Source organism: Scleropages formosus, chromosome 20 (assembly GCF_900964775.1).
Source record: "Scleropages formosus chromosome 20, fSclFor1.1, whole genome shotgun sequence".
Classification (NCBI taxonomy): Eukaryota; Metazoa; Chordata; class Actinopteri; order Osteoglossiformes; family Osteoglossidae; genus Scleropages; species Scleropages formosus.
This window is the reverse complement of record NC_041825.1, coordinates 23,333,093-23,351,794: the sequence shown is the minus strand read 5'-3', so window position 1 is coordinate 23,351,794 and position 18,702 is coordinate 23,333,093. Positions and strand designations below refer to the sequence as shown.

General features: G+C 44.5%; 1 protein-coding gene across 2 annotated transcripts; it reads right to left on the bottom strand.

Annotated features, from left to right (window-relative positions):
• Nucleotides 1-335: 335 nt before the first annotated feature.
• pmm1 (phosphomannomutase 1) lies at nt 336-12,397 on the bottom strand. Of its 2 annotated transcripts, none has more exons than XM_018762123.2 (8): nt 11,504-12,397; nt 8,165-8,282; nt 6,670-6,746; nt 6,373-6,464; nt 5,730-5,829; nt 5,506-5,581; nt 2,566-2,648; nt 336-1,750 (listed from the first exon to the last, which is right to left on the bottom strand). In XM_018762123.2, exons 1-8 carry the CDS (start codon nt 11,588-11,590, stop codon nt 1,631-1,633), a joined length of 753 nt encoding a protein of 250 aa, XP_018617639.1. In that variant the 5' UTR covers nt 11,591-12,397; the 3' UTR covers nt 336-1,630. The 2 variants fall into 2 exon arrangements, with proteins under 2 accessions (XP_018617639.1, XP_018617638.1); XM_018762122.2 differs by having other exon boundaries at nt 2,566-2,681; nt 11,504-12,396.
• Nucleotides 12,398-18,702: the final 6,305 nt, after the last annotated feature.

The following is an 18,702-nucleotide window of genomic DNA, read 5'->3' as shown; positions in this document are numbered from 1 at the left end:
TTACTGAAAGGTACTGTGGATTCAAGCCCAGGTGCTTTTGAGTGCAAGGGCAGCAGCTTTAAACACTGTCACCCGATGCCCCCTACTGTTACATAAACCCATTTTTAAATGTGGTACAATAGTGCTCTCTAGGATTTACAAGATCCTCATCACCTTCACTTGTCCCTAAAATGTTTTTTAAAAAAATCACTGTAAAAGCTGTGCATGATTAGATTTCAAGCTGAGGATGGCTTGCAATACAAATTATGATGGGGTGACCTACATTAATGGGGGTTTTCAATGCATTATTGAAAAGGTGGCTTGTGGAGGAAATGAGTCAAATGCATTCAAAGCAATGATAGTAAAAATAACTTTATTCTTTAGTCACTTGCCAAGTCCAAATACATTTCGTGTCTTTTCACCGTAGAACTGAGTCTATTTGGTCCTTCCTTGTCCAAAGGGACCTGCATAAGTTGTCATTTTAAAACCCTTAAGCCACAGTGGGTTTTTTTTTTTTTTTTTTTTTAACTATGGAAATCCAGGTCAGAACATTGCCTATAGACACAGCAGAAGAGACCCACACAGGACCACCTTCCACAAACTTCTTGTTAAAATAAACTGTCTTAACCACCGGGTTGCTTTCCAGCCAGTCCAGCATAGCCACTCGAAATGAAAATGGGGGTATGTGGCATGGTCACACCCCTACCGGCGTACGGACAGGACTGACGCTCATCAGTCGGAGGGACGAAGGAGCAGATCAAAGCCCTAAGTAATCTGGGAGGCACCAAGGTTCTCATCACTGGTGCTCCAATGCTCAGCGAAAGTTGTGACAATGACTTACATAGTTTATCGTTCAACACATTGGCCATTTATGTGGCAGGATTTTTTTTTTTTAAATTTTAAAAATGACATTCAATTTTTCCTATGCACAAATGTACCTGTAATGTGCATGACAGCTGCAGGTGACACATTTGATGCTACACAGGTATGAGAAGAAATGATTCTTCAAGACAAAAACACTAGATCACTAGTACATAACTGTCCTCAGCACCTGCCTCAAATTATACATCACGTGTAAAACATCCACCAAATTTCACAGGCAATTACCAGTATGGGCCTTGCCATGCAATGCCAACGTTTGCTACATCACATCACCTGCTACTATGTAAACTGCTGTGGCAGCACTGGGTCTATATTCACAATAATGTAGAACCCAATACACCTCTGCTAATGCCACCTGTGCAAAAGGTCCATATTAATCATTTTTAAATGCTAAAACAATTGCTGGTCCTCCTAAGGGTAAAAACATCAGTGAAATTATTTAAAAAAAAATGCTCCATGTTCTCTTTATCAACATTATTAAACTTTTAAAAACAAAAGTGATAAAAGATATACTTTAACACTGCCTTTTCCCCTACAGTCAGTTTTTTTAATACTTAAACTGATTTTGGTACTACAGCGCTCATGATCACCATCATCAATAATTCAGTTAAAAGGGTAGTAGTGGATCAGTAGTAGTGGTGCTTCCAGTTCAGTGAAGGCTATGCCCCGGGGGGGGGGGGTCACAATGTGTGTTCTGTGTGCAATACAACACCCAGCCAACAGGGGGTGGGAGTGTGTTCTGAGAGCAAGGTCACCCCTGTTGCGTGGGTCAGGACTCATCAGCTGGGATGTTGAAAAGTTCTCTGCAGAGTTGGGCCGTGTCGCTGGGGGAACACACTGCAAAGCCTATCGTCCGGGGGTCACTGAAGATTTCGTAGTCATTGCCGCCCTAAAAATAGATACAACTTTATTGTCATTGCATAGTACAGGTACACAGCAACAAAATACAGATAACACAATTCACTGTACTGTTATTGGTTCATTTTGCTGACACTTTTCTGAAATACAACTTACAACGGGGCGTTTGTATACAGCGTTACTTGCAGTTATGTACCCGTTTATACAGCTGAGTAATTTGTGCCGTATCAGTTCAGCATATTGCAACAGGAGGTGAAATTCAAACCCAGGTCCTCTGATTGCTTTAACCACTATGCCATCTGCTGTCCCCTACAACCATTTACTTGGTTAGATACCTCATATAGTTTACAAGTCGGTCTGTTTTTGTTCTGCAAGTAACTTATACTAGTAATTATAATTTAAAATGTTAAGATGTTTTCATTTGTTTAAATATTAGTATATAGTAATCTATTATTACAGTAGTGCTGTATTACTGTGGTAATTCATTCTATGCACTGTGTAAAGACAGTGAGGCAAAAATTAAAAATCTGATGAGTTTACAGACCACATCCTACACCTACGCTGATGGCTCCTGCCTGAGATGCGCTCGTACACAATCTCACTCGCACTCCAGTGTCTGGATGCTTTCATGGTCACTCTGACATTGTTCCCATTGCATATTCTTCATAAAATTTATTCCGATTCCTGTTGGCTTCCAGCATGGCTCCGCCCATTTTAAAACCCAGTCTTCAATCCCAACTGCCATGTGATTCTGACCTTTTGCACTTTAACCCAGAAGAGCACCGTCACACCCCCTTCTCCTCAACCGGCTTTAACATTTTATGGACACCCCGCCCCCAAACTCACAGGCGATGTCTCGTTGCCAAAGAAGTAGATGGCGTCCAGTCCCTCCTGCTCGAGAACGTCCAGGCAGAGGCGCTTGTCCCAACCTTCAGGGAACACATCAAAGCTGATGACGCCCCCTAGATGGCATGGCAACAGGGAAGAGCATAGAGGAGTTACCAAGAACATTTGGTTCAAGTCACTGCAGCTTTGACAGGAAACCACCCAGGCTGCACCGAGGACACGACCAATAACGCTTTTCTTCGACACTCACATTAGACTCCCTATATGGGTTGTGTAATAAAGTGTCCCTTCTCCCTCTGCTTCTCATGTGAAAACTGTTTGTCACCACAGTTAGGCAGGTGAGAGCAGAGGCCAGAGGGAAGGGTTACATGGGGAACAGCCTGATCTGTACCCCTATCCCCTATCCCTGCACACGTCTTACAGGTGTGGGAAATGCCGAGACACAGAGGCACGAACGCACGTGACAAAGAAACAACACAAAATGCTTGAAATTCAGCTGCCAGCTCAAAACAACTGCAATTTGCTGTTTTCAACACACACACACACACACTCTGATTACACTTCACCTAGCTGGCTCCGCTTACAGAACAAACGACGCTTCAGGCAGGAGCTGCTGCCAAGTGTGTGTCACCCTGGCATAGTGCACGAGTACCCACAGCCAGCAAGAGCGCCTCAACGATGAGTTCCCACAGCAAACACAGCGGGGTTGGGGGGCAAGCGGAGTACTAGTGCCAGGCGAACATGCAGCTATTATCTCAGCACGGCCGAGGAAAAGAACCAGGACGGAGTGAAATTTCTGTCATTTGAGAGTCCATGCAGGACAGGCAGGGCAAAAAAGCCTCACAAGGGCACGACTGTTAGGGACACACAAGTACATTTGCAGTATGCCTGCGAGATGTTTGATGAAGCCTAGACGTGAGTAAGATATCTGAATGGATGCAGTCCATGGCATGGCCCATCCCCTCACTCGCACACAAGAGTGACGTGGCCACCCAAGGCAAACATCTGTTTGTTTACGCTGTTATCGAGAGCACTGTGTTTATCTGGTTAACCTTAAGCACAGAGCAGTGAGACAATCAGGGGGTGATGGCCTGCTCTAATCATTAACCCCAAGTGCAAAACATAAACACTGGAGCGCAGCAATAGCGCCTGATGGACTGGACTTTGTCTCGCACCCATTCTGTAACCCTGCCAAATGAGTATCATCAGCGTAGCCTGGGAAAGCTGATGAGCTCATGGCTCATTCATGTCACCGATGGCCTCGGCACTGCGCAAGCAATCATTAGCTGATGGTGGGCTCCCTTTGGACAGCCAACAGGATGAACCTCGCTGCTCAATGGAGGCAAACAGATGGGCCTGGGCAGCTGGGCGACAAACCATTAGGCAGCCAGACGCGTAGGCTGTCTGTAAACAAGCTTTCGCGCGTCAACAGTGTTGACTGCACACGTGCTGTATGAGATGTTGGGGATGTGCGTGTGTGTGTGTGTGTGTGTGTGTGTCTATGTACACCCAGTGTGCAGCATTAGATGAACTACTGGACACCACATAAAAAAAGGTAAATTCAAAGTAAATAAATCACAAAAACGGTTATACAGGTGAGTCAATTAAAGCTGGAGACAAATTGCCAAAAATAACTAAAATGTTAGATATGAGATCTGTTAATGAAAGAGAAAGCAACTTTGTACATCTAACCTTTTCAAAAAGGCTAAAACTTCAATGACTAGAGTGAAATATTGTAAAAATTAGGGTTTCTTCCAGACAAGGAAACCTTGTATTGAGGAATAGGGGTACCACAAGCAGCCTAAAGCTCACCAAGTCAGAGTAGACACCAAAGAGGTCAAAATGTCCTTGAAAAATGACCACAGAGCCTCTGTGATTCAGTCTCATAATTAACCAGGTGTATAAATGGGTAAATAACTAAGTAGTTTAACACTGTAAGTTGCTTTGGAGAAAAGCATCAGCTAATTGAATAAATGTAGACTAAGCTGTGAGTTCACAAAGCAGGCATTTTTATTGAAAATTACATGTATCCGATGCCATTGGGAAGAAGGGAAAAAAATTGATCACTTCCTTACTATTGAGCATGGTGGTTAGATGCATGGAATCTGAAGTGATTGGTGGATGGAACAGCAACGGAATATGAAGCTACTTAATGTGACCAGGTGCACCCCTCTGTCCATGGTAAACTGAGTCAAAGGCAGTTTTGTGGACATTTCCACAGGTTCCATGACCTTACAAATTACATCAACCTTTAATCTTTTAGCAGGTGATTTTCTCCAAAGCATCCAAACTCCAGTGAAGCTTTGCTGGAACTCGGGGAGCACAAAGTGTAGAGCATGTTTCCACCTCCTTCATTCCTCAAAAAACCAGAGAGTTTCGTTCTTGAAGAGCTGTCCAGGATCACAGAGTAAAAATTTCACAACTTGCATGACGGCATTCCAACAAGGACTGAATCTGTTCTGAAAGCAAAACACACATCTAAAGTGGAGGAAAACAAGCCTCGATCCTTTTGAAACCAGTTGACATGAGGTTTTAATCTACAGGGTGAAACCTGACTTGAATTTGGACAGGACTCCCAGAGCATACTTACCACCTTAAGTCAAACACAGCAAGAGAACAACTCAACTTCCACCTCATCAAGTGTCAACACCCATCTTTGATGAAATCTACCAAAACCCCCAGTCATAGTCAAGGTAAATCTATTGAAAATACCACATGAAATTCCTGTTTATTGTTGCATATTCGTTCTATTTTGTGCAAAGACTCATCACTTTAAACACCATTAATGCAGGCTCTGACATGAGACTTAATCTGGTACGCAGCTTGACTCAGCTTTTCTTTAGAGATAAAGACTCCACTCATAGGCTGAAAGTGTCAGTCTGAGCATCCTTATGACTCCCGAGTGTCAACGTATCCACACATGGTCCTTTATCCACCAACCTCTGGTGAACTGCAGCCCCTTCCCAGCAAACTCCTTCTGAAGGGCTTCCACAAACTTCTCACGGATCTTCTCTTTCTGAGGGCAGGAAAGAAGCGCAGCCATCAATGAGGACAGCAATGGGAATGACCTCCAGCAACCATTAGGAAAATCCACTCAGGAAAGCTTAACGTGTGGCATCAACCACATCACCATAGCAACCTGAGTGCTTGGGATCTACCTGTACCTTGTCAATTTCAGAGAACTCGATCCGCTCTTCCTGCGTACAGCTCCGGCCAATCGGAGATATATTGATTGTTCCATTGCGAAACTCAATAAAAGTACCCCTGGAAATGAAAGAAAACAGGGAGAAAGGTTGATATGAAATGATCAGTGAGATCCTGGAGAGGACAGGCTCTGGACTCACGATGAGAAAGGACAAGAAGGGGGAAGAATCTGTCTCTCCAATACAACAAATATAATTCAAATCCTGAAAAATCTAAAGAAATTTATCCCCTTTCTGTGAAAACCAACAAGCAAGTTTGTGGGGGATGAAACACAATCCTCCTGAATGCAGAACGTGGCTGCATGTCATAGCCTGAGGGATTGTGGATGGAATATATTTAAGCTTATTTTGGAAATAAAACAGAACACGAAGACAAAGACTGGCGCAGGCCGTTTCTCTAGCCATGTTTTATCACTGTAAAAGTCCCAGTGTGTCCAAAATGCACTTTGAGCTTCAGTTTGCTTTTACTTCAGATGAGATCGTGAAGGTCTCATTCTGTAAAGCCTTGCAAGTCTTCATAAGCTGACATTTTAAAAAGAATGAATCAAAAGCAAAAAGCACAACTGTGTGTGTGATGGTGTTCTTGTCAGGAGGAGAACCTCACCGTTTCTTCGGCAGTTTGATGAGGCCCATGTACCGAAGACAGAAGTTGATGAGATCCTGCAGCAGTTCCTCTCCTAGGCGATTCTGGATGGCCTGAAACCACAGAGGGCAAGATGATGGATCAAGTACAACATCCTGATAACATGTATCCGAGAAAATGAGAATCCGGCCAGAACGTTATGTTATTTTTGTCATCAGAAACAGCATTACAGAACAGTGACGCCAATCTTGTCGGCAAACTCACAAAGCCACGAAATCGGCCCCCAAGCAGCCTTTTCTTTACACAACACACTCTCACCTGCTTAGAGATGAGCTTCCCGTCTTTGTACTGCACCGTGCCGTTCTCCGCAAACACATAGTCGTACTTGCGTATCACTGCAAGGGATAACAACGTTGGCAGGGATTAAGAATTTAAGAGCCTGAAATCAGACAAGTTTGTGCCAGTCTATGTGTGACTCTATTATTACAGAGCATCAATCACATCACAACATCATTAAAGGTTTCTGAAAGTAAAGTTTAAAAACCACCATGCTGAAATTGTATCAGAGTGGGGGGGGTCACCATTGTGCTTTTTGAGAAAGACTTGTCTAACCATCTATGATGAAACGTGCAGCAAAAGGAGTAAAATAACAATAAACAGCATGCTTGCATAAGGTATGACTCAACTTTTGGTGGGTATTACTGAATCACACAACAAATGCGCAATGCATTAAAAAAAAAAAAACACTGTAAATCAAGCAGAGTATCACATTCCGCCACGTATCGCAAAACATCCTCATGTGTTTTGGTGCATCTATCTACTCATCGTAACACATTTCAAGTTACAGGTGTCTGTACGGAGCAGCCAAGCTAAACCGTCTACTGGATCAACTCACTTTTGGAGGCAGCCAGTGCCTTAATGAATGCATGTTTGACCTGTTGCTATGGAAACCTACCAGCCCTGCCGTGTGACTGCCGCTGCCAACTTCTGAGTTAAAGTGGTGGGAAAGAGGGGCATACATTTGTACTTAAGGGTAGAAGAGTAAAAAGTTACGGAATCAGAGGAGAACTTGGTTTTGCACCTTTTCAATACACTTAAACCCATCACATAAAAATGTAAGCAAATCCATGACAGATTTTAAAGTGTCTGCTCCTCGAGTAACTAGTACAAGTCTCCGTGGGAGAACGTGAGGGCTAAATGAGCATAAAATGCAAATGTAAATGTAGCGTTCAGGTAGTATAACTGTGCTTGCCATAAAACTGCTGAGATAGTGGAAAAGGTTCGAGGCTTTTAGGAGACATCTAGTAAATTATCTGCACAAATAGGATCTCATTTCACCAGGCAGATGAACCACAGCGAATGTGACCATGAGTAACATGTCACCCCGAGGGGAAAAACAACTAATAAAAGCTAAATAATGACTCTGGAACACGCACTACTGGAGCTGGAGAAGAAGACCATTTGCTGGCGGTCACATGCGGTCCATGATGCCGTCTCCACTGTGTTAAGCACAAGTGTAAAACAAGGGGTTTTCGCAGGCTCTTCAACACAGCACATACACATACAATAGTGCTGTTTCTGGACTTAATCATTGTCCAGGCCAAGCTTCAGCGTATCATTTCACTTATCGTGTAACCCATTAAGTCGTGTTGAGTAACACCCTGTTGAGCAACACACTGGAGCGACTGTGGTCTGCAAGGGAACCGGGAAGAAGGTGCGGTCCACTGAACCTGCCACTCTCAGCAAGTCGGGGGGGGACCATGAAGGAAGGGCCAGAGTGTCTGGTGGGGAGCGAGGAAGATGAGCACCCCACCTTCGTCGCCGTCCCCCAGCTGCTCGGCGATCTTGGAGTAGTCAGAACCGCCCACCACACCGATCTTCACCTTCTTCCGCAGGGACTGAAGGAAGCGGTCCAGCTCAGGGTCGATCTTCTATAGGGTGGAAACCGTCCGGCGATCAGCTGAACTTAGTGCGAAGTCTGGATTGCACACATGCGGATGGAACTGGGCATCGAGTGTTTTCAACTTAATTTAAAGTTAATCTTGTTCAATCACATTTTGCCATTTTTCCACAATAAGGGATTGCAGTATTTTAAATGATATTTTAACCAAGAATGTATTGCAGGAACATGGGGGGTGCAGCGGGTTTGACCGGGTCCTGCTCTCTGGTGGGTCCGGAGTTCGAGTCCCGCTTGGGGTGCCTTGCGACGGACTGGCGTCCCATCCTGGGTGTGTCCCCTCCCTTTCCAGCCTTACACCTTGTGTTGCCAGGTTAGGCTCCGGCTCGCCGCGACCCCGCTTGGGACAAGCGGTTTCAGGCAATGTGTGTGTGTGTACTGCAGGAAATCACTAATACAGACAGAAATTATACATGTGGCATCAGAAAATGGATGAAGACATGAAGTTTGGAAAGCTCGCCCATGACCATCCAATAAAATCAGGTGTTGTCCTCGTGTTCTGAAGAAGTACATCATGGTTCTGCATCCTCTTCAAGGAGCAGTCATTTTCTTAAATTATCTGTTCCATTCTACTCTACAGAAACGAGTCTAAACACCCTGTACGTGTCCAGAAGCCACACACTATTATTATGTACATGCCATTTTCCAGCCTCATTAACATGTTACAGTTAAATACCCTGCAGAGGAACTTTGATAAACCATCAACTGAGTCTAGTCCGTGGCATCATGCCAAGACGACTTTCGTTAGTTTGCTGCAGCAGATCTCCTCTTCTTAGATCCACATACCAGATCCAAGTTAGCTGCAGCTGATCCTGACTCCACTTTCTACACTCATCTGAGAGATGATGCTACAGAGGGAAAAATCAGTGTGGTGTCCAGGATGTGGCTGTAACAGTGATGGTGGTCTGTGGGGTCTGAGCTTGGTTAACCGTCTCTTAGGGTCAAACTGGACTGCAGAACTGCAGCACCCAGTGTGAGGAATGTTCCTTAATGACTTGCAGAAACACTTAACGCTGTTCTTGGGCTGGTTTGGAAGAGGAGAGAGAACACCATGTCCCACATGAACTGGCAGAAGATGAATAGCAGCACTACGCTGTACATTGCAAAACTGGACCTGAAAGTGTGTCTTACTGGGAACAGCTGGAGGAACAGCGAAGTAGTGGGAGAAGAGTTGAATAGTGAGGAAAAGCCAAACAATGGGAATAGATGTACTGCAGAAAACAGCCGAGTAGCAGGGGAACAGCCAAATAACGGGGGAACAGCTGAGTAGCGGAGGAAGAGCTAAATAACGGGAAAAGCCAAGTAGTAGGGGAAGAGCCAAATAACAGGGGAAGAGCTGAGCAGTGGGGGAAGAGCCAAATAACATGGGAACAGTCAAGTAGCAGGGGAACAGCTGAGTAGCGGGGGAACAGCCAGATAACAAGGGAAAAGCTGATTAGCAGGGGAAGAGCTGAGCAGTGGGGGAAGAGCCAAATAACAGAGGTAAAGCAGGGTAACAGGGGAACAGTCAAATAACGGGAAAAGCCAAGTAGTAGGGGAAGAGCCAAATAACAGGGGAACAGCCATATAACAGGGGAAGAGCTGAGCAGTGGGGGAAGAGCCAAATAACGGGGGAACAGTCGAGTAGCGGGGGAAGAGCCAAATAGTGGAACAGCCAAGTAGTAGGGGAAGAGCCAAATAACAGGGGAACAGTCGAGTAGCGGGGGAAGAGCCAAATAGTGGAACAGCCAAGTAGTAGGGGAAGAGCCAAATAACAGGGGAACAGTCGAGTAGCGGGGGAAGAGCCAAATAGTGGAACAGCCAAGTAGTAGGGGAAGAGCCAAATAACAGGGGAACAGTCGAGTAGCAGGGGAACAGCTCAGTAGCGGGGGAAGAACCAAATAATGGGGGAAGAGCCGAGCAGTGGGGGAAGAGCCAAATAACAGAGGAAAAGCAGGGTAACAGGGGAACAGCCAAATAACAGGGGAACAGCCATATAAGAAGGGAAGGGCTAAGTAGCAGGGGAAAAGCAGAGTAACAGGGGAACAGCCAAGCAGCATGGGAAGAGCCAAATAACGAGAACCCCAGAGTAGCAGGGGAACAGCCGAGTAGCGGAGGAAGAGCCAAATAACAGGGGAACAGCCGATTAGCAGGGGAACAGCCAAATAGTGGAACATCCGGATAAAAGGAGAAAAGCCGAGCAGCAGGGGAAGAGCCGTATTGTGAGAGAACAGTCGAATAACGGGAGAAGGGCTGAATAGCGAGGAACAGCCAGACAGCGGGAATAGATGTACTGCAAGGGAACAGCCTGCAGCAGGGAACAGCCGAGTCGCAGGGTAACGGCCATATAACAGGTGAACAGCCAGGTAATGGGGAAGCAGTGGAACAGTGAGAGAACAGTGAGGAACAGCCAGACAGCAGGAAGAGCAGAACAGCGGGAAAACAAGCAAATGCTGAATTCTTGGAACCCCCCCTTATCTATAAAGACTGATTACGTCATTCAGATGATTGAGAGGCACACAGGCTCTTCTGTGAAGTTGTTGGGAAAACGATAGGTGAAAGATATAGTTTAAGTGGAGATGTAAATACGAAGAGAATAAAAGATATGATGGAATAGGAATAAATTAAAAGATGAGAAGATATAAAAATTAATGGGTATTTGTGGGAATGGCTCTACGGGATGGACGGTCGTGTGTCGTAATGCATGATGAGATCAAAGGCATGGAATGTGTCGCTGTTTGTCAGGCGGTAGAGTGAGGAGGAGGGAACAGTGCGAAGCGCGAGTTGTGCACGTACTCCGCGTGCTCATCATCAGGAAAGAGTCCAAACAAGAAAACGCAAAACAGAAACAAAAAGTGCTGCTGTTTCTTTTCCTGCGGAATCAGCCGAATGATTAACCGAGCCCAAGAATGCGGCAAAAACGCACGTGCGATCGGTTACTACGTGTCAATACGACATCGATCGCAACGGAAGCAAATTCAAGAAGAACAGCAGCAGCAGCAGCAGCAGCAACGCCGCCGCTGACAAGTCGCGCGCTCGGCGTGGCGGCTCGACCCAGGGTGTCGCGTGCGCTGCGCGGAGCGGCGCCCTCATCGCATGGCACGTGAGGGAGCGACAAAAACAGTGCTGGCGAGCGCGCTGTCAGTCAGATGTGCACACGCGTCCACGAGGCGAAGGAGTCCCGGCCGAGAGCGGGCACGAGTGAAGGGCACTTACTTGTCTCGCGGGCGTCAGCGTGCCGTCCACGTCAAATAAACACAGCACGTTCCTGCTTGACGCTGGGCCATCGCCGCCTTCATCCATTGCAGGAGGCGTGCAAAAAAATGGGCGGTGGGGAACGCAAATCGCACTGTATATTGTGTTTAATGCAGTTAATCGGCCGTGCAGAAGAGCTTTCTAAAACATTGGCAACGAACGGAAGGAGCCCTCAACACTCAAGCATCGAAAACAGTGTAAAACAATGTCAGAATCCACGACCCCGTCGAAATGCGTTTAAAAAGAAGCGAAGCTGCAACACGAAGCCCGCTGCGAGAAGCGGCGGCCCCCCGCCCAGCGCGAGACCACAGAAATCGCAGAGAACGTCCAGTTCCAGCGCCGCGCGCGCCGCAGCCCGGCCACCGTGTCTCGCGGGGGCGCTACCGCAGGCGGCCAATAGGGGCGCTCGCTCCGCCTTCCGAGTGCGTGAGTGGCTGTGACTCCCCCCCGACACGTGCTACACATGTCCTCTGTCCTCTTGAGCGTCGCGCTGCGCATCCGCAGCTGCCGTGTGGGCTGCGTTGCGACCCGAAATGAGAAAAACCTCCCTGATCAAGATCACTGTAAAACAACCTTCTGCAGAAAGGGCTAAATCATTCCAAGCAGCTTAGTCTACACATTTAACACCGTAAAAACAGGTTAATAATAACCTGACCTCCCCATGCACGGACATCAGAGAGCAAAGATCCAAGCCCTCCTTTCTGCCCCTCAAGTTCAGTCACTAGGGGGCAGGGTGGTAAACAATCTTCAGCGCAAACAAGTCTGATGGACAGGGCAGTTGAACTGTGAGGTTTGAAACAAAGCAGAGTACTTTAAGACTCCATGGTACTCACTAGTCACACATATTCCTACATACAGCACAGCAGGTGGTGTAGGGGTTAGAAATGCTGGATCTGAAGGTTGCAGGTTTGATCCCCCTCTCCAGTTGTAAGACCCTTGAGAAAGATACTTACCCAAAGTTGCTCCGGTAAAAATTACCCAGTTGTATTCATGGGTGAATAATTGTGACCTCAACATTGTAGGAAAACATCTCGTAACATTGGAGGAAAAACATCTGCTAAGTAAGTAAATGTAGATATTCGGTGGCCTTCTAGAGGGTGTATCAACTGATGCCGCAATGAAATAATTAAAACCAACCACAGCTTTAAGGGTGAACTGAGACCACAAATGACATAACAGTGTTTATTCATTTATTATTTCTCTTGGTCTGTTACTGAGCTTCAAAATCCAATGTTTGTAGCCAGAGCTGAGGTACCGAGGAGTTTGGTTTGCTGTGTTTTTGTGAAAGCAAAGAATGCTGATGGGTTTTTATATAATGTTTCTTCCAGAAGTGTTTGGTAGAGCTTTATCTTTTGGAATATTTTACAAGACAATAAGATAATCTAACATCATATCATTTATGATATTTATTATAGTATTGATTTATGAGTCTGCTAAATGAATCAATGTAAATGTAGTCTCTTGGACTATATAGGAATATGTTTAATATTATCTCATATATATACCTAATATTTATGTGTCATATCTATAATAAACATTTGTACCTTTAAATATAGATGGATAAGAATTTCATTTATTGTGATCTATATTTGGAAAAACGATACAGGACCATCTAGGGGATATGGACCTCAGAAAGTATAGCACACACACACACATTTTCGGAACTGCTTGTCCCATACAGGGTCGCGAGGAACCGGATCCTACCTGGTAACACAGGGCGTATGGCCAGAAGGGGAGGGGACACACCCAGGACGGGATGCCGGTCCATCGCAAGGCACCCCAAGCGGGACTCGAACCCCAGACCCACCAGAGAGCAGGACCCGGTACAACCCACTGCGCCACTGTGCCACCGCGCCCCCCCATGAAAGTATAGCAATACAGTGGTAAAGAGCAGTAAATCTTTAAAAATATATACGGGTAAGATATATCTGGGTATAAAAAAGCAATTTTAACAAATGTGGTTTTCACATTCCTAGAAGGCCAAGCTGTTACCAATTGCAGCAGATTATTGTAAACAACCAATGCATGATGACACAATAACCTTTTGCCTTTTGGAAATGCAGTGTGACTAGAGTGAGGCTGTCACATGAGCTCTGCAAAAGGTTGCATGGTCAGTTACACTGGGTTTATTCTGTCCTTTGGACTTCTTGGACCCTCAGCTGCATTGAAATGCCGGCCCTCAGTCCTCCAGGGTGGGCCAGGGCCCTTGAACACAGAGCGGGTGCGCCCCCTTGTGCTGCCTTGTGTGTGTGTGTGTGTGTGGTATGTGCCCTCATTTTAGAGGGAGCAGCGGTAGGCAAACAGGGATTTAAATCTGTAGTTCACCACATGCACATGAAGGACCATATCACTGGCAGGCTTGCTGTATATTGAAATGATCATGCAGCTGTTTAGTGCACCGTCCAGGATTGGGGCAGGTCACACATGATCAACTCGATGATACTGTGAAAATTTTTTATATTTGATATTTGGCAGTTAAAAAAAAAAACGGCACCTAAATTATGTGATTTTCTACTTCACTGTAAGGCTCTGTCTCTTTCAAATGATTGAAGGATATTACATTTTTGGCCTCTCCTACTTTTTTTTTTTTTACTTATTTATGATTACAAGATAGCCTGCGGTCTGAAATCTGGGGCTGGAGAGCTGTGTTGGAGTTAAGTATCATTTAGCGCTCAAAGTATGAGGACTTTGAAAGCTGTTCTGTATTGTAGATGAATAACTCATTACCACATGACTATGATGCATGGTTGTGTACGGCCGTATTGTTTTGAAGCCGGGTTATATTTACCATGTTATTCCATTAGTCGGGCTGGGGGGACTTCCGCAGAGGAGTCATACACGTACCTGAAATAAACACCTAACCTCATCCTCCATGGAAATGTTTGGATTCGCATTTTCACAGCTCCGATTATAATTTAAAAGACCAAAAACCATTTTAAGAGCAGCCTTTTCAACTGCAAACCACAGTAGAAAAGACAGTATTATCATCAAAGTGATGGCGAACATGTCTAAATACACAATGTCTTGGAAGCACATTAAAAAGGGTATCTGGCTGAAGATTGCTGTTCACAGGAAGGCACAAATTCTGCTCCAGAATTACAAATACGATCTTCAATATTTGAGCCCTACGATGTTAAATAACGCAGTGAGGATCCAGTGATCCAATGATACAAAGATTAGGCAATGCATTCAAAAAATGACCAGTGTGTTAATGGAAATCAGGAATTTCATATGAGGCACAGCTCATGCATGTGATTTACAAGGCTTTGTGATGCATGGTGGGTCCTTGTTGGGTTCCTACCCCAAGTACGATCCCATAGAAAGCTTGACTGAACCACCACACCTTTCTTCGTGTTGATAAAAAGCTACATTTCAGTGACGGACCTGTGTGCCAGGTCAGCTGTTCAACCTCCAACTGCTGTTAATAGCAAAGGACGTAATAAAGATCAACGCCTCGGGGCACATTCCTCACTGTTTTGGACCAATGTAGAACATGCCCCTTTTTTGTTTAAAGGGCTTAAAATGTTTTCAAATGTTCCCAGATTAGAAACTACTACTGACACTCTTTGTCCAGTTAGAATGTTTCTTACAAAGCCACACTCTCGAATTGAACATTTTAGTGCCAGAATTATTTACTTTTCTTCACATATTGCAAAAAAGGCCCCCCAACAGACACCTCATTCCATGGTAACAGCTTGGGAGAAAGTGTCTAACAGCTGGGCGCACTACTTATGTTGACAGATTTAATTAAATTTTCAAAGCGTGCCACAAATTCTACATGCGCTTGAGTGGTTGGGGCTTTGGCCAGGGCCGTTCCAGGACATTGACATTTTGTTTCCAGCCAACTCCAGTGTTGCTTTGCTCTCCGCTTCGGATCATTGTTTAGAGGAAAGGTGAACTTCCAAGGTTGAGATTTATGCCGCTATCATCATATTTGATTGTACCGCTGTGTTTTTTGAAGCATGGGCAGTGTCACTTTGGCTCCACCCAAAGCCCTATCTTGAGCTCATCAGACCATAACACCCTTATCCATATCTTAGCGTGATCACTTTGGTGCTTTCCGGTGCACGGCTTTCAGATGGTTCTTCCTGAGCACGATCTTCTATCCTGGAGCTCTGCCATTGAGGCCAGCATTGTGTTGAGGTCCTGATACAGTACCCTGATGCACTATTACTCCTCCTTCTGCCACTCGCTTTGTCTCTGCCTTCCTTTGGGTGCTTTCTTCCTATAACAAACCTGTTCTTCCACTCATGCACTTTGGCTTACTGGAGCACAAGGTCCAAGGACTAAAAAAAAAGAAATTTAAAAAAAAGAGCACATTTCAGGTTTTGTCTATGTTTATGACATCTGCAGGGAAATAAATCATTTTGCCTTTCAATATTTTCTCTTTGAGGGTCTGATGTTTTAAAAATACTAATTAGGACAAAGATGTGACGGTTTCATTTGTAATCCACCAACATTTCGAGAACTTTGCTGGCTTTATACAATACTTTTGAAAGGAACTGTGACTGTGAGGAAAGTTTTGAAAGTTTCTTTTAAACAAGTTTTTTTTTTTCCCCCTTTGATTATATGTCACCAAAGTTAAAACTTTGCAATGGTGCGAAAGGTGATTCGTATTTGGCAGAAAAAAAACAGCAAGTTTTTTGTAGTCTGCATCTTAAAATTGGTAACTTAGATTGAGAAAAATTAGTGAAGATGCTCATAGAAAATAAATATTAAAAAGTAAGGTACTGCACATATATATTCTAATATTCTGTTGTGATGTTGATGAAAGAACAGATATGCTGTACTGAAATTTTCTGGCTCTTTCTTTACTAAGCAGGAATTATTCAGGTAAAAACGAAAGAGGACAAATCCCAGATGTACTTCCTCTGGATCGCTTTAGGTGTGTCGCCTTCATGTCGGCTCCTGATGGATTGACCGATTGCCTTTGCGGCAAGCGTGGGAAAACACGCCGCAGTCCGAGATAATGTTTGATGCGAATGCGATTAAGAGTGAGCCTCAGGGATCTACGGACTGGGCTGGAGCTACTGGGACAGCGGGAGGTTGAGTAAACAACAGCAGGGAAATCATGCTGCCGGTGGGTGAGCTGTTGTATGTATGAGTGTGTGCTCATATGTACGCCCTGTGTAAGTGAGTGGCTTTGTGGGAGGGACTTTACGTGTGTGTGTGTGTGTGTGTGTGTGACTCCAGGGAACTTACTGAAGGCCATTGATGAAAAGCATCACTTAGCATCATCTAAAAAGCAGAAAAATGTAGTGAAAGTTTATTTCCCCACTTTTTGAAGAATTACATTCAGCAAAAAATGTTATACATAAACCTATTTATAAGATGTCCAAGATGAAAATCTTTTTTGTTTTAAAATGAGCAAAGGCAAACTATTATTTAAAAGGCTATGAGGGCCCAGCAGGTAGGGTAGTGATAGAATCACAGCCTTCCTCTCAAAGGACCTGTGTTCCAATCCTGCTTCCCACTACTGTAGCCTCGAATGAAATATTTACCCTGAAGTGCACCAGTAGAAACTTACTCAGCTCTACAGATACATAATAGCAAATATTTTAGTGTACAAACAGTAAGAGATGCTTTGGAGGAAAGCCTAGTCTTAATTTATTTGTAATAAAGCTCATAAAAATCAGAAAAATTCACTTACTAGAAAGACATAGAGACAATTACACTGAATCCTCCTTTTAAAAGATGCAAAAATTTCCCAGGTTTGTTGATTTATTTTTGAATTCTATTTTTTCACAAATCTATTTTCCAAAAATTAGCCTGTTGTGGAGCATAAGTGTTAAGCGGGACAGCTGGTGGTGTAGTGGTTACAGCTGCTGCTTTTGGACCAGTGGGTCACAGGGTTGATTCCCCACCACTGGCTGTAGTACCCTTGAGCAAGGTACTTACCCTAAATTGCTCCAGTAAAAAATAGCCCAGCTATGCAAATGGGTAAATAATTGTAGGTACTTTAACATTGTAAGTTGCTTTGTAGAAAAGCATTAGTTACAGGGATAAATGTAAGTGGTGGTAAAGAGCACCCAGACAGAATAAGAATGTGGGACTGGCATGAGTCAGTTTATTTGCATGGTGTTAAGACCTTTCGTCTGGTGTTTGTGAACGTTCATGATCAATAACAAGATGATGGATGCTGAACAGCTGTTACGGGATGAATCAGGGTTAGCTGAATCAGCTTAAAGAGCAGATTGTGAAAAGAAGGTATTTTTGTCATTTTACATGAGTGATTTTTTTATGTTTTCATTTTAATTTAACTCAAAGTAAAAAATGTTAAAAATCTCACAAAGTATTTTTACTTGTTTTAGCCATATTAAAGATTTCTAGTATTAGTAAGCTTTTTCGTTGGGCAGGCAATAAATAAAGTGGAAAGTGGCCGGATGCTGAAGAAAACTATCCACTCTTGTGTGATAAATTGGACAATAGTGTGGGCTGAGTAAGACGTTGCAGAAAAAAAATGTTTGTTTCATTTTCAAGAATTTTAAAAGAATCCAGATATTTTAGTGTGATGTTAAACAAAAAATAATAAGTGTTAAACTGCAATGGACTGGCATCCTGTCCGAGGTGCGCCCTGCCTCGCACCTTGTGCTTCCAGGATAGCCTCCGGACACTGTGACCATCCGTTGGACAACCGGCTATTAATAACGGAAGGATGGATAGACGTATGGATGTATGGAAGTGTTGCACTATACATTTATCATAGGTTTAGCTGAGGCTTTTAACGGACCTGTAACGTCCCTACTTGAACTGGATGTGTGTTACGCTAAAGGGTGACGATCTCACGTGCAGAGTTATGTACAAGAGCCCAGTGAAGATTAGGGAATGAAGTGTAAGGGTGACATGATGGACCCGGGACCAAGACGCACAGGGTGTTCTTAAAAGACCGTAAGCGGAACAGGGGTACGGGACTGGGGCCAGCACACAAAGATGTGATGCATTGAGGACTGGAGGAGGGGACAGGACCGGAGACTGGAGGACTGGTTCAGACAGGACAGTAGCTCAGGAGAGGGACCAAAGCGAAGGGAGATTTTGAAAAACACACAAGTAGACAGCGATTAGGGATCGCGATGTTCTCCCAGGCAAGGCAATAAAGGCTGATTAATAATCCGCAACTTGCTTGCTTCCTGTTCCCTTTTACAGTTTCGCTGGCGTTGGTC